At 38.7% G+C, this 15,839-nt stretch overlaps 1 protein-coding gene across 2 annotated transcripts in view; it reads left to right on the top strand.

Moving 5' to 3' along the window:
• The window catches only part of LOC120144491 (GEM-like protein 4), a 33,297-nt gene extending 17,973 nt beyond the window's left edge, over positions 1-15,324 (top strand). Inside the window, exons 1-5 of one of the 2 annotated variants that reach the window (XM_039158533.1) lie at positions 6,171-6,242; positions 6,332-6,377; positions 14,577-14,610; positions 14,705-14,979; positions 15,070-15,324. In XM_039158533.1, coding sequence (XP_039014464.1) covers positions 6,357-6,377; positions 14,577-14,610; positions 14,705-14,979; positions 15,070-15,276 — 537 coding nt within the window. In that variant the 5' untranslated portion in view covers positions 6,171-6,242; positions 6,332-6,356 and the 3' untranslated portion in view covers positions 15,277-15,324. Of the gene's footprint in view, positions 1-6,170; positions 6,243-6,331; positions 6,378-14,576; positions 14,611-14,704; positions 14,980-15,069 lie in introns of those variants that run through there. The other variant, XM_039158532.1, reaches the window with a different exon arrangement.
• The last annotated feature ends 515 nt before the right edge of the window (positions 15,325-15,839 follow it).

Below are 15,839 nucleotides of genomic sequence, written 5' to 3'. Positions count from 1 at the left end.
TTCTTGACTTCGTTTTAAATGAGTTGCATGTTTTGGAATTGTCAGGGTGTGGTAAGCCCGAAGTTTCGACAAATTTTTCAGACTTTTGTTCAGGAATTATGACCTAATATTGTTGTACTATTTGAACCGCATACGCAGGGTAAGAAAGCAGATAGAGTTATAGCTTGACTGAAGTTTCCTCACTCTTTCCGAGTTGAGGAACAAGGCTTCATCGGGGGAGTTTGGGTATTATGGGATAGAGTGGATTTTGAGGCTCTCAATGTTTCTAATCAATTCATTCATGGATGTTTGCACAGCACCAATCTTCAGGGTTGGGTTTTTCTGACGGTTGTATATGCTAGCCCGCAAAAGAAAATCCGGAAGAATTTGTTGGCAGCGTTGCTGTCTTTAGACCCTGGGAGTGATCAGTCGTGGCTTTTAGGTGGAGACCTAAATAATATTCTCCATGCACATGAACGTGAGGGTGGCAGCCAATATACTGTTCGAGGTGGCAAGGCACTCCAGGATTTTTTATTTGAATCAGGTTTGACGGAACTGGGTTATAGTGGCCCGCATTTTACATGGAGAAGGGGTAATCTTAACTAGCGTTTGGACAGGTATCTCGCTAATAATTCTTTTTGCTCCATGTTTCTTAATTCAAGCGTGATGCACTTGGATCGATTGGGGCCGGACCATCGTCCAATCCTCATCAGATTCAGCGTTGAATCCAATCATACTCGAAACCGATCGTTTCATTTTATTGCCGCATGGAACGATCATCCCCAGTTCCAAGACTTCTTACGATCACAATGGTAGGAAGACCAAGATCTTTCCACAAATTTGAAGTCCTTCACGTCGGGGGTTAAACTTGGAATGATGAGGTAGTTGGGCGTATTGGAAAGAAAAACGAAACTTACTAGCTAGAATCCGTGGGATTGAACGTGACCTAAGGGATTATCACTCGGATTTCCTCTGTGAGTTAGAAGCAAAGCTAAGGGCTGACTTGGAAGTAGTCCTCGATCAAGAAGAAAGCCTTTGGCGATAAAAGGCGTGCTTAGATTCGATTCTCAAGGGCGATAGGAACACTAGGTTCTTTCATGCATCCGTGAGGACTAGGCGCCGTAAAAATAAGATTACGGCTCTCAAGTCTGAAAATGGCTAGTGGTGCACGAACATTAAGGAGCTTCAAGCTCTGGTGGTGCGATTTTATCATGGTTTGTTCCAAAGTGGAAGACGGCCAGTGTTGGATTACCCCCGAGGATTGTTCCCTCAAATAAATGAGCTGCATACACTCATTTGCCCTCTCTCAGATGAAGAGGTTAAAGCGATTATCTTTGAAATGACACCATTAAAACCTCCGGGAAGAGATGGTATTCAAGCAACATTTTACCAAAGAAATTGGTCGGTGGTAGGCGAGCTGTTTGCAGGTTTATCCGTGGGGTTTCTGAAAATAATCAATGGCATCTGGAGCTCAACCAAACTTTGCTTGTTTTAATTCCCTAAGTGTCGGTACCGGATTTGATCAGTCAATTTCGACCAATTAACCTTTATAATGTGGTGTATAAGGCAATTACAAATATTATTGTGAATCGAATGAAGCCATTTTTACCTACGTGGATATCAAAGAACCAGACAAGCTTTGTTCCTGGTCGATCCATAGTTGATAACATCTTTATTTCGTAGGAGGTAATTCACTCAATGAAAGGCAAAATTGAGAGGAAAGGGTGGATGATGATCAAAATAGATTTACAAAAGGCTTATGATAGATTAAAGTGGAATATTGTAGAAGAAACTTTGATCGACTTTGGTTTTCTGACAAACTTGATAACTCTGATTATGCAGTGCATTACTTCTGTTCGAACCAGTATTTTATGGAACGATGAGATGATTGAAGAATTTCCACCAGAGCGGGGTCTCCGACAGGGGACCCATTGTCTCTATATTTATTTGTGCTTTGCATTAAGAGATTGGCTCAGGCGATTCAGGAGGCGGTGACAATTGGAACATGGCAACCTTTTAAGACCTCCAATTCGGTCTCGGGTTTTTCTCATCTGATGTTTGCCGATGACATGGTCCTATTTATAGAAACGACCAGGGAACAAGGCCGAATTATTAGTTATGTGCTTTCAAAATTTTGTGAGGCTTCTGGACATAAGATAAGCGTTTCCAAGACCACAATGTTGTTCTCTATGAATGTTAGTATGACATTCTGGAATCAGATTAGTTCGGAGTTGAGGTATAAGGTTGTGTCAGATCTTGGTAAATACCTAGGTGTTATTCTCCTTCGTTGAAATAGAGAGAAGAATATTGAGAAACAATGACTTTACATTTCCATTGATTAAGAGTGAATATATATACACAAGATTGGACATTGCCGTGAAGTTACCCAAAGCACATAAATAGGAAACTAGCCTAAAGTCGGAGAATTACAACTAATTACAAGGATATTATAATTAATTACAATAATTTAAAATATAAAGAAAATCTATTATAATTAATTCTCTAATATGCACCTCAAGATGGAGTTCTAGAGGAGACACCAATCTTGACCCTTAAATCTTGGAAGCGGCTTCGTGGAAGCGATTTGGTAAGAGCGTCGGCAAGTTGATCTGTTGAGGAAACATAAGTAACACGAAGAGCACCTGATTGAACTTGACCCCGAATAAAGTGGTAGTCAAGTGCCACATGTTTCATGCGCGAATGAAAGACTGAATTAGAACAGAGATAGGTGGCACCAACATTGTCACAGTAGATAACATGCGGTGTAGGAAGAGTGATGCCAAGTTTTGTGAGAAGAGAACAAATCCAATTGAGTTCAGAAGTAGTAGCGGCAACTGATCGATACTCAGCTTCCGTGGAGGATCGAGCAATTGTACGTTGTTTCTTGGATGACCAAGAAATAGGATGACGACCAAGATAGACAATCTAGGCACTCATTGAGGTATATTAATCTTTGTTTCTATCTCAATCAGCATCTGAGAATGCATGAAGGGAAAGTGGATTTGCCTTGTGAAGGAATAATCCATGAGTTAATGTGCCACATAGATATCGAAGCAGTCGTTTTGCAGCATTCCAATATTCAGACGTCGGGTGATGCATGAATTGAGAAAGCTTGTTAACAGCATATGCTACGTCTGGGCGAGTGAGGCAAAGATACTGTAGACTGCCAACAATTGTTCTATATTATGTGCAATCAGTTAGAGCTGTACTTGAATGAAGTGTGAGATTTCCATCTATAACAAGTGGTGTAGCAACAGGTTTTACACCAATCATTTTTGTCCGGGCAAGAAGATCAGTGATGTAGTGCCTTTGAGTAAGTAGCAGACTGGATGGAGTTGTTAAAACCTCTATGCCGAGAAAATAAGACAAGGTGCCAAGATCCTTGATTGAAAATCTTTGTGCCATGAGGTCAATGTAGTGCTGAATAATATTGGTGTTGGTACCTGTGATAATAAAGTCAACAACATAAACAAGTTTATATATAGTAGTGTCACCTAAGTGAAGAATGAATAGATAAGTGTCTGCATGAGAGTTTGTGAACCCAAACTCAATGAGGAATTGGCGAAGTTCAAGGTACCAAGCCTGTGGGTCCTTCTTGAGTCCATCTATAACCTTCTTTAGTTTGCATACATGTGTTGGATTATCTTTATCAACAAATCATAGAGGCTAGGCTATATAGAAATCTTCGGAAATATGGCCCTGAAGAAAGGTATTATTAACATCCAATTGTCGCAATTGCTAACCTCTACTAACTGCCAGGCTTAGAACAAGTCGTATTATTGTCGGCTTGACAATCAGACTAAAAGTGTCATGATAATCCACTCTAGGTCACTGATGAAAGCCTTTGGCAACTAATCTAGCTTTGTACCTGTCAATAGAACCATTAAGAAGCCCTTTAATACGAAAAAACCACCTATATCCAACAAGATTCTACAAAGAAGTAGATGGAACAAGCTCCCAAGTTCCATTCCGAGCAAGAGCATCAAATTCATCATTCATAGCTTGTTTCTATTTGGGATCTTTTAGGGTTTGAGAAATAGTATGAGGCTCAATGTTTGATGGTTGAGAAATGTTATCAATGAGATTCATCTTGGTTAGGGGTTTATGGATGTTATTTTTTGATCTAGTGGTCATGGGATAGGTATTTTGATGGGTGGGTTGTGTTATGATTGAACTAGAAGTGGTCTCAGAATTGTGTGGCTCTAGTGGTAAATAGTTAACCATGGTTTCTTGGTGATTAAACAAGCTGTGTTCGAGTAAAGGGAGGTTTATGGATAGGGATTTAACGGTGGACTGGTGAAGAAGGGCAGTGGACTGTTTGGGTATTTTGTGACGGATGTTGACATAAGGAATCCCTTTGTGGAGGCGTATTGAGTAAGCCACTTGAAATTGGTAAAATTTGGACTGAGGGATTACATTTGGAAATGATCTCTGGGGTGGGACGAGATAGATTGAATTGGTGAGTGCTAAAGGGAAAAGAGTTTTCAAGAAATTTGACATGACGTGAAATGTATGTTTTAAAAGTTGATAGAGCGATACAGATATATGCACTTTGTGTTGAAGGGTAGCCAAGAAAAACACAAGGAGTAGAACGAGAGTCAAGTTTATGTTGAGAATAAGGACGAAGCCACGGATAACATAAGCAACCAAACACCCGAAGTTTAGTGTAGTTGGGTTGAGACTCAAAGAGTTTCTCAAAAGAAGATGAAAGATGTAGCGTGGGTGTGGGCATACGGTTGATGAGATATACAATAGTGGCAAAGGTGTAAGTCCATTAAGTTAAAGGCATTGATTCATTAGTAAGGAGAGATAGAGCAGTTTCAGCAATATGGCGATGACGTCGTTAAGAAAAACCATTGTGTTCTGGTGTATGGAGTGGTGTAGTAAGATGGGATATACCATTGGTGGAGAGGAAACGATCAAGGGCTTGATATTCACCACCATTATCTGAATTGAATGTAACAATTCGGTGTTTAAATTGGTTTTCAACTAATGCCTTGAAACGTAAAAAGACATCATACACATGAGATTTTCGTTTAAGGGGATAATACCAAATATATCATGTATAATGATCAACAAAAATAACATAGTATTGAAAACCATCAACATAATAGACAAGAGAGGTCCATACATCATAAAAGATAAGTTCAAGCGGGTGGGATGAGGTTAAGGTAGAAGAAGAAAATGGAATTTATGACTTTTATTGCATAAACAGGCATTACAATGTGTGAAGGATGATAGCAAACTAGACAATGATAAAGGAAATTTGGAAACAATATTTTTCATATTAGGAAATGATGGATGACCTAGTCTAGAGTGCCACTCGGACGAAGTGGTCTTGACACTGGAAAATACAAGCAATGGTGGAGAGGAAACTAAAGGGGATGTATTTGGTCACTCATATACTCCATCCTTAGGTTCACCCATCAAAAGGATTGCCCCGTGTTTAGATCCTTCACCTGAAAAGATGAGGGTGAGAATTCAATAGAAACATGGTTATGAGTGCAAAATTGATAAATTGAAATTAAGTTCTTTTCATGAAAGGGACATAAAGGACATTTTGTAAAGTATAGATGTGAAAGGAAGTAGGTATGGTGGTAGAACCAGTATGGGTTATGTGAAGGGTCGATCCATCGCCGATCATGACATCATCAGATCCTTGGTACGGGCTATGAAGAGAGAGATTGCTCAAGTCAGACGTAACGTGGTAAGATGCTCCACTATCCAGCAGCCAAGTAGGTGTAGTGTTGTTGCAAATAAACAGTTCGGAAAAAAAAGAAAAAGAAAAAAGAAAAGACATAAAAAAAATGAAAAAAAGCAAAGCAACAACACTAATGCAGAAAAATCAAATTCAATTCGAAAGGAACTGTGTTGTTTGATAGTTATTGTCTTCTTATCTTGCTGTACTTAGTTGATTGATGGAGTTGAACTTATTATTTGTACTAATTAATGATTCATCAATATCATTTGAACTGGACTCCATATCTATACCCCTTTAAATACCAGTTCCCTAATCCAAAGATTCATCAATATCATCAGCAAAAAAACATCTCTTCCTTGATCATAGAAGCTGAAAGAAGAAAACTTTTCCATTTCATTCATCCAAGAGAAAATAAAGAACCAGATACTTGATCAAGTTATTGGAGTTCCCATGAAATCAACAATATATGGAGTCCAGCTTACATCGATACATATTTACTGGACACTGCCGGCCAGTATTACATTACATCATCAGATGAAGGGGCTAATGCATTGAGAAAAAGTATGTGATCTCATTCAATCTGTGATGGGATAAGAAATTCATGATGATGATGTTTCTTTAGTACTAATGAGAAAGTTTCTGAATTGCAACCAAAGGAAATTTTGTTCTTAAGAGGATGAACAAGCTTGGGAAGAAAGCTGATACTTTAGTCCGAGAACATGGTACGATACAGTCTAAAGTTTGAACATATATATGCTTGCATGAATGTATGTATCTTTGAATCTGCAGTAAGGCTAGGGCCAAAGATCAGTGAAACTGTGAAGGGAAAGTTGAGTTTGGGGGTTAAGAATTTTTCAAGTAGGAGGTGTGAGTAAGATATTCAAACAATTATTTGGTGTTGGAGAAGGAGAGAAGCTGATGAAGGAATGCCAATGCTATTCATCAACAACAACAGGTCCCATAGCTGGTTTACTTTTCATCTCATTTCATCTCAAAAGGTTGCATTTTGCAGTGACATATCAATCAAAATCCCATCTCCTTATGGTGAATTCCTCAGAGTCCATTACAAGGTTTGTATATTTCATCTGTTTTATTTTCCCTCTCAGACTTCATAATTTTGTACTCTTCAATCCTCATGTTTTTGTTTGTTAATTTTGATATTCAGGTTATGATTCCACTTGAGAAAATAAATGGAATTAATGAGAGTGAAAACATAAAGAAATCATTGCAAAAGTACATGGAAATCGTGACGGTAGACGATTTCGATGTCTGGTTTATGGGATTCTTGAATCACCAGAAAGCATTAAAATACCTTCAGCGTGCAATCTCCCAAAGACTAGTGCATGATGTACTCCTACAAGTCACTTTCTAGGTGACTTACAAATGTGTTATCCTCCGTTCCATCAGATTGTTTTGAAAAATATAGAAAACAAATTAACCCACAACTACTATACTATTTTCCAAGTGATTTTGTATTTCTTTTTGTTGTATTTAAATAAAATCAACAAGGTCCTTTATATAGGCACTAGGTACTACTCTTCCAAAAACAAAAAATAAATTCTATTAAAACTCATAAAAGACAATTAACTCCTATATCACCCATTGGCCTTTCACCTACTAAAACTCATAGACCTTTTATTTTTCCATTAACTTCTAAATTTAAAGAAAAACATTAAGGATTACATTTAAGTTTATTCAACAAAACACCCCCTTAAACTTAAATGTTTCTACCATCCATCATGCCAATCATCTTCTTGCATTTGTCAAGAAGTACTTTCGGTAGCGGTTTTGTGAAGATATCCGCAACTTGATCCTGACTTGCCACATGCACCAATTCCACACTTCCTTCCTTCACATGATCTCGGATAAAGTGAAAACGAACATCGATGTGTTTGCTTCTTTCATGGTTCACTGGGTTCTTTGCCAACTCAATTGTTGATTTGTTGTCAACATGAATCACAGTTACACCTAGTTGCTTTAGCTCCATCTTGCTCAACAAATTTCTAAGCCATATCGCATGACATACACACCAAGATGCTGCCACATATTCTGCTTCACACGTCGAGAGCGTCACGATCGGCTGCTTCTTTGAAAGCCAAGTAAACGCAGTATCTCCCATAAAAAACACATATCCCGATGTGCTTTTTCGATCGTCTATGTCTCCGCACCAATCGCTGTCGGAGTACCCAGCCAATTTGTAATCTTCTGCTTTCGAGTAGAACAACCCGAGTGACACTGTTCCTTGGATGTATCGTAGGATTCGCTTCAACGCCTTCCAATGTGAATAAACCGGATCCTCCATGAACCGACTTACAATGCCGACACTTAACGAAAGATCCGGCCTTGTGCATGTGAGATATCGAAGGCTTCCTACCAAACTCTGGTATCTACTCGCATCGACACGTTCCCCTCCATCGAACTTTGATAATTTTGCACCTGGTTCCATTGGTGTTGATACCGGGTTGCAATTTTCCATATTGTATTTCTTCAAAATCACTTTTGCATATGTCTCCTGCGATACAAAAATACCTGTCTCTACTTGTCTAACCTCCAAACCAAGAAAAAACTTCATTAAGCCCAAATCTGTCATCTCAAATTCTCGTGTCATTGTGCCCTTAAACTCTTCTATCATCTCATCATTGTTACCCATAAAAATGAGATCATCAACATAAAGAGCAACAAATAACACGTTACCTCCATTCTTCTTTGCGTAAAGGGCATGCTCGTAGGGACATTTCTTGAACCTGTTCTCCATGAAATATGTATCGATACGTGTATTCCATGCCCGTGGTGCTTGCTTCAACCCGTAAAGAGCCTTCTTCAATTTTAACACCTTTTTATCTTCTTCGACTTTTACATACCCGGGTGGTTGTTCGATGTAGATATCTTCTTCAAGCACACCATTCAAGAATGCCGACTTGACATCCATTTGATATATCGGCCATTTGAATTGAGCAGCTTGTGAAATGAGTAATCGAATTGTCTCCATTCTTGCAACAGGAGCAAACACCTCGTCATAGTCGATTCCTGCCTTTTGCTTGTATCCTTTCGCAACAAGTCGCGCTTTGTATCGTTCTATCTCGCCTTGAGCATTCATCTTTTTCTTGAACACCCACTTCACACCAATAGGCTGACTTCCTTTCGGCAATTCTGCTAGCTCCCATGTGTTGTTACGGTCAATCGCTTCAATCTCCTCGTTCATGGCAGTTCGCCACTTCTTGTCTCGCAACGCCTCTTCAAAGCTGATATTTTCAGCATCTGCCAAAAGACATACAAGGTTTACTTCATTTGTCGAATCATACAAATCTTGTAAACTTCGTATTTTGGGTTGTCTTGGTTCATCTTCATCATCGGTAGTTTCAGAGTTTGTTGGTATGCTTTTTGGTGAAACGATTGATGATTCTCCAACTTCGATGATAGCCTCTGTCGAATTGTTCCAGTCCCACTCGCTTGCTTCGTTTATTCGCACATCACGACTCACCATCACCTTCTTGCTTATCGGATCGAATAGCTTGTACCCTTTTGTCTTCTCATCATACCCAATAAAAATATACTTTTTACTTTTGTCTTCGAGCTTCGTTCTTCGTTGATCCGGTACGTGTGCATAAGCAAAACTACCGAACACTTTGAGATGAGAAACTGTCGGCTTTTGTCCGCTCCATGTCTCTTGTGGTGTTTGATCATCTAACTTTACATGTGGACATCGATTTTGTACATAGATGGCACATTGCACGGCTTCTGCCCAGAATTCCTTCGGCATCTTGTTGTTCTTGAGCATTGATCGAACCATGTCGAGAATGGTCCGGTTCTTCCTCTCGGCCACACCGTTTTGTTGAGGAGAGTATGGTGCAGTTAGAAATCTCCTTATGCCTTGCTCCTCGCAATACTCCATGAAAGTTGTCGAAGTATACTCGCCACCTCTATCGGATCGTACGGCTTTGATGTGTCTACCAGTTGCCTTCTCCACCATCACTTTGAACTTTTTAAACACCTCAAATGCCTCGGATTTTTCTTTCAAAAAATGAACCCAAGTTTTTCGTGAGAAATCATCGATAAAGGAAATGAAATACCTTTTACTGCTGAAAGATTCGGGGGTGATTGGTCCACATATGTCGGTATGAATCAACTCGAGAGGGTGTTTAGCTCGATATTCTGCCTTCTTTTGAAACGAGGTTCTTGATTGCTTGCCAAGCACACATTCTTCACAAAATTTGCCCTCATAATCTATATCCGGCAGCCCGTGCACCATGTTCTTCTTTGCTAACTCTTTTAGACCACCATGATGTAAGTGACCAAAGCGAAGATGCCACAGTGATGCTTTGTCTTCTACGTCGATTCGCAAACATTTTTCTTGCACGCTTCTCAAATTTAGTTTGTACATCCGATTTTTGCCCATCTCGACTCGAGAAACTATACGCCCTTTCTTGTCCTTCAAGTGTAGTATCCGATCTTTCAAAAGTGCCGAGTAACCTTTCTCTGTGAGTTGCCCCATACTCAAAATGTTTGTCTTGAGATCTGGTACATAAAAAACATCTTGGATTGACCCTATCAAGCCATCATTTTGTAAGTAACAAATCGTACCTCGGCCTTTGACCTCCACTTTTGATGCATCTCCAAAAGACACATGACCATCTTCAATCTTTTTCATCTCTTTGAATAGGTACTTGTGACCACACATATGGTTGCTTACGCCCGAGTCGAGGTACCACAGAGTGTCATTGTTGATGTTGAATTCATTTTGAGCCATCAAGAGAAAGCCTTCATTCGCTTCATCTTCCAAGGCTAGGTTGATTGTTTCTTCCACCTTTTTATCGGCTCGACAATCTTTTGCAAAATGCCCCACTTTACCACAGTTATAACATTTGTCAGAGTTGCAATCCTTCGCGTAGTGACCATACTTGTAACACTTGTAGCACTCGATATTGGAATAATTTGATCGGCCGCCTCTTCCTCGTCCGCGTCCTCTTCCACGCCAATTTGGTTGGCTTGACTGTCCATTCTCCTTATAGTACCCTTCATGACTGTCGCCTTGACCACCGCGACCATATCCACGACCTCCACGGCCACGACCTTTACCTCAAAAATTTTGAGAATAAAATACCTTTTCATCTTTAATTAACGCCTTGGTTTGAAGTGCTTACTCAAGTGTCTCCTCCTTCTTTTTCTTTTTACGTTGTTCGTGTGCCTCGAATGAACCAGTAAGCTCGTTGACTGTGAGTGTCGCAAGGTCTTTTGACTCTTCTATTGCGCACACAACATTCTCAAAATTGTCGGTTAATGATCTCAAAATCTTCTCCACAACTCGTGCCTCGGTTAACGCTTCGCCATTACGATTGAGTTGGTTCACCACGGTTTGTACACGTGTGATGTAGTCGGATACACTTTCCAACTCCTTCATCTTTATGTTTTCCAACTCGCCACGAAGAGTTTGGAGACACACTTGCTTGACTCGGTCGGCTCCTTTGAACACTTTTCCTAAAATGTCCCACGCTTCTTTTGAAGTAACTGCACCAGCAATCTTCTCAAAGCCCGACTCGTCAACGGCTCGGAATAACATGTATAGTGCCGCCTTATCCTTCGATCGCGCCTCTTTCAACGCCTTGGTTTGAGCCGCCGTATATCCCGTGGTTGTTGTTGGTTCTTCGAAACCTTCTTCGACCACCTCCCATGCATCTTGAGATCCGAGAAGAGCTTTCATTTGAATGCTCCAGTTCTCGTAGTTCGCCTTCGTTAGTCGTGGTAGCGACATTTGACCCGTCACATTTGCCATTGGCTCTGATACCAATTTGAAAAATATAGAAAACAAATTAACCCACAACTACTATACTATTTTCCAAGTGATTTTGTATTTCTTTTTGTTGTATTTAAATGAAATCAACAAGGTCCTTTATATAGGCACTAGGTACTACTCTTCCAAAAACAAAAAATAAATTCTATTAAAACTCATAAAAGACAATTAACTCCTATATCACCCATTGGCCTTTCACCTACTAAAACTCATAGACCTTTTATTTTTCCATTAACTTCTAAATTTAAAGAAAAACATTAAGGATTACATTTAAGTTTATTCAACATGTTTTAGTTGATGAAATATGGAGAAAACCATCAGTTTCATTGAAGTGAACTGCATAAACAAAGATAGGAGGCCATCTAGCTTCCACGATAGTACTAGTCTCAGCAATGTAGACTTGGAGGTGAACCAACTATAGGGCAACCGATAGGACGCCCCCTTGTCTCAGGGGTTTGCACGCCTGTAAATCTTCTTAGCCGGGTACATATTGGCGTACGGAGAGTAGAAGAGGGTAAACAATTCTTTGTTTAAATTTTGTAAAATTGTTATAGTTTGTTAGGATTACATTTAGTTAAGATTAGCTCTATCTAAAGCTAATAGCTCTTGTATTTTCTATGTATATATTCTTGGCTAATGGCCATATTTAATATGTGAAATGTATCTCTTATTAATTTATACATATCACGAGCCAACCAAAGCCACATCATACGTTTTGGTTGTACCTTTATCGGACATCTTCTACAATCCATTCCCTACCTATCGAAGCTTCCAAATTTCTCGAACTCTAAGATATTTCATATCCTCCAATCAATTATAGTTTCTGAACATGACCTGGTCCACGTGATCCTAAATCTACCATATGATAGCCGAATCTATTTATGTTATCAACCTACAAATAGTTATTATCATTCTAGACCTTACTCCAACACTAAGGATATGTATATAAGTCACCGGAAAAGCGATCTCTCTCTCGATATATCTGATAGACTATTGTTCATTATCTCCCTCAGTCTTCTGATTTTCTCTCTCTTGTATGAATCAACGTCTGCGGGTCTCATCCAAACTAAAAGGGACGAGCAGCCAAAAACTACCACAAACTACATTTTTCCATTAAGTTGACAAAGAATAACTATCTAGCATGGAAAACACAATTCCTGCCAGTTATCAATACCATCCAAATTAGCCTTTGCGACCCAATACTATTTGTTCTCTATCAGAGGAAGTTTACCGTCTCGTTGTAATGGCATTCTCATATGAACTGCTTTAACCAATAGTTTTGACTTTATTTCTCACCGGTTTCAACATAGAACTGCCCACCTAGACGCAGTCGAGGTCATTTTCAAATTTGCAAGTTCAATAATCATACTGCAAATCAATATCGTCCTAGTTATGAGCCAAACCGAAACTATTATGGTTGCAAATGCCTCGACAACGCTCTTCTGCATGCCAACAAGATTACTTTGGTGCTTGGCTAGTTGACTCGGCTCGGGAACCAATTCTCATATTAATCCAAATTTGGCAGCCTTGAGTATTGCCAATGACCGCAAAGGTGGTGATAAAATCCGCGATGGAAGTGGTCAAGGTCTGGAAATTTCTCACATTGGTATTGGTTTTTTACCTCACCCTCAAAGTTCCTTTTTTATTAGAATTATTTTAAGTTCCTCTCGTTTTTCTTTAGATAAATTTTTGTCATTTGTGGAAAACCAAATCTAGTATGAGAAAAATGAAATGCAAACTTTTTGAAATCAAATCTTGCTGCAAATGACATCGATGATGATGGTTTGAGGACTAGTCGATTTTCTTCGATAAGCAAATTAAAGTTCAATGTCTAGAATTAAAGCATTTTAAAAGTTCAATGCCTAATATACAAATATATTAAAAGTCAGTTGGTTTTAGAAGAAATGCTTATGCATTGGGTATAGAATAGGAGTATAATCACATTCACATTGTTTTGTATAAATAATTGTTGGAGACTACTGTAGAAGTGAAGTTTAAAAGTTCTAAGAACGATAATAAAACGTGTCATATTACCAATTTTTTTCCTCCACCCTATTAACCTAAACTTTGTTGAAAGATTAAGGATTTGGACACTTAAAGCCATCATATCACGTGGGGAATGGTAGTTTTTGGTCTTGCTACAAATATTAAACTACCAAACTTATCCATTGGTGCATTCCTTTATGTTTGATGAAAATAAGCCAGGTGTTCCTTTTATGTTAAGTAAAAGCTTTATTATCCATAGTTTAATGACTGGATTTGGGGCATTGGAAAACAAGTTGAGGCTATCTTTAATCTGCATGCTCATTTTCACATCAGAAAAGTTGTGCCTCTTTGCCATTTCAAAAGAGGTTTCTTCTGATCACAAATGGACCCCCCTTGGTCATATTTAGTCTGCTTATCAGTTCTTCACCATCCTTCGACTGATAGAAAAATGGTGATCAAATGGTGAAACTTGACATTTATATATATATATATATATTAGTATTAAAGTAGCGGAAGACATCAGAAAGCTACAATGCCAACTCAGAAAGCTTCAAATCCACACTCTTACACTAGCAACAAGAGAGAAAAAAGGCAACCCATGATGTCTGTTAGGATCTTTCCATAAAATCTTTTTTCTTCAAATATTTATCTCTATTCTTTTTTGATGAGCAAGGGATGACTCATACAAACACAAAAGATAGATTCAACCACCATACCTATATCCCTTTAAATATCACTACTAGAATCCAATGATTCATCAATCACCGCAAAATAAAACATCTCTTCCTTGATCATAGAAGCTGATAGATAAGAAGATTTCTTTTTCGTTCATCAAATTGAAGAACCAGATACTTGATCAGGTCATCGGAGTTACAATCAAATCGACGATGTCTCAAGTTGAGAGAAGGCCAAGACGATACTTTCTAGAGATTGCCGGCCAGTATCGGATTTCATCATCTGCTGAAGGGTCCAACACATCTAGAAAAAGTAGGTGCTCCCTTTTAATCTGTGATGGGTTAAGAAATTCATGATGAATATGTTTTATAATACTAATGAGAAAGTTGTGAAATTTCAGGCAAAGGGAATTTCATACTTAATGGGTTGAACAAACTTGGGAAGAAGGCTGATACTTTCGCACATGGAATCCGAGGACATGGTATGATACACTCTAAAGTCTAAACATGCATATATATAAGCATGTATGCATGAATGTATGTATATGAAAACTGAGATTGTCTTTGAATATGCAGCGAGGCTAGGGCCAAAGGTCAGTGAAACTGTGAAGGGAAAGTTGAGTTTGGGGGTAAGAATTCTTCAAGTAGGAGGTGTGAATAAGATATTCAAACAATTGTTTAGTGTTGGAGAAGGAGAGAAGCTTATGAAGGCATGCCAATGCTATTTATCAACAACAGCAGGTCCCATGGCTGGTTTACTTTTCATCTCATCTCAAAAGGTTGCCTTTTGCAGTGACAGATCAATCAAAATCCCATCTCCTGATGGCAAATTCCTCAGAGTCCATTACAAGGTTTGTATATTTCATCTGTTTTGTTTTCCCTCTCAGACCGTCTAATTTTGCACCCTTCAATCCTCATGTTGTATGTTAATTCTGATGCAGGTTATGATTCCACTTGAGAAAATAAAGGTACTGAATGAGAGTGAAAACATGAAGAAGCCATCACAAAAGTACATGGAAATCGTGACGGTAGACGATTTTGATTTCTGGTTTATGGGGTTCTTGAATCATCAGAAAGCTTTCAAATACCTTCAGCAAGCAATCTCTCAAAGACTACTACCTGATGTACTGCTACAATTCACTTTCTAGGTGGCTTACAAATGTTTCATCAAATTGTTCTTGTTGATGAACTGTGAAGAACAGTCAATCTTACAATTGTAAAACGATTTTTTTCAATTAAGTTTAGATGAAGGAAGATTAATGACTACAATTAATGAAGAAATCCAATTGTACAATGCATAGTTGCCTATTGTCAATCAACTTTAGCTTATACATACGCCAAAAGAGTATAACAGATATAGCTTAAACATACTACAATGGCTACCATTCTCAACTTACCTTTAATGACCTGAGTTTCAACCATGCTTGGGATACTTTCTTCCCTTTCAAGACCCTTTCTTCCCAAACCAATTGTTCTTAAATCTTGAAACTAAATTAGGGGTTCACAATTACTGATGACCAGTGGTTGGCAACATAAACGGTTGTTGATTGCCAAATTCTAGATTGTGACGAGAAAACATGAAGAACGATAACGAAAAGAAGAAATTGGACAAAAACCGTAATAGTTGATACAAAATAGGCGGCGACAATTAATCTAAGGTTTTATCATGATACAGACATTCAGTATTTGAACGACAGAAAATGCTCAAACA

The sequence above is a fragment of the Hibiscus syriacus genome, unplaced genomic scaffold (assembly GCF_006381635.1).
Source record: "Hibiscus syriacus cultivar Baekdansim isolate YM2019G1 unplaced genomic scaffold, ASM638163v2 tig00110890_pilon, whole genome shotgun sequence".
Lineage (NCBI taxonomy): Eukaryota > Viridiplantae > Streptophyta > Magnoliopsida > Malvales > Malvaceae > Hibiscus > Hibiscus syriacus.
This window is presented reverse-complemented; position numbering and strand designations above follow the sequence as displayed.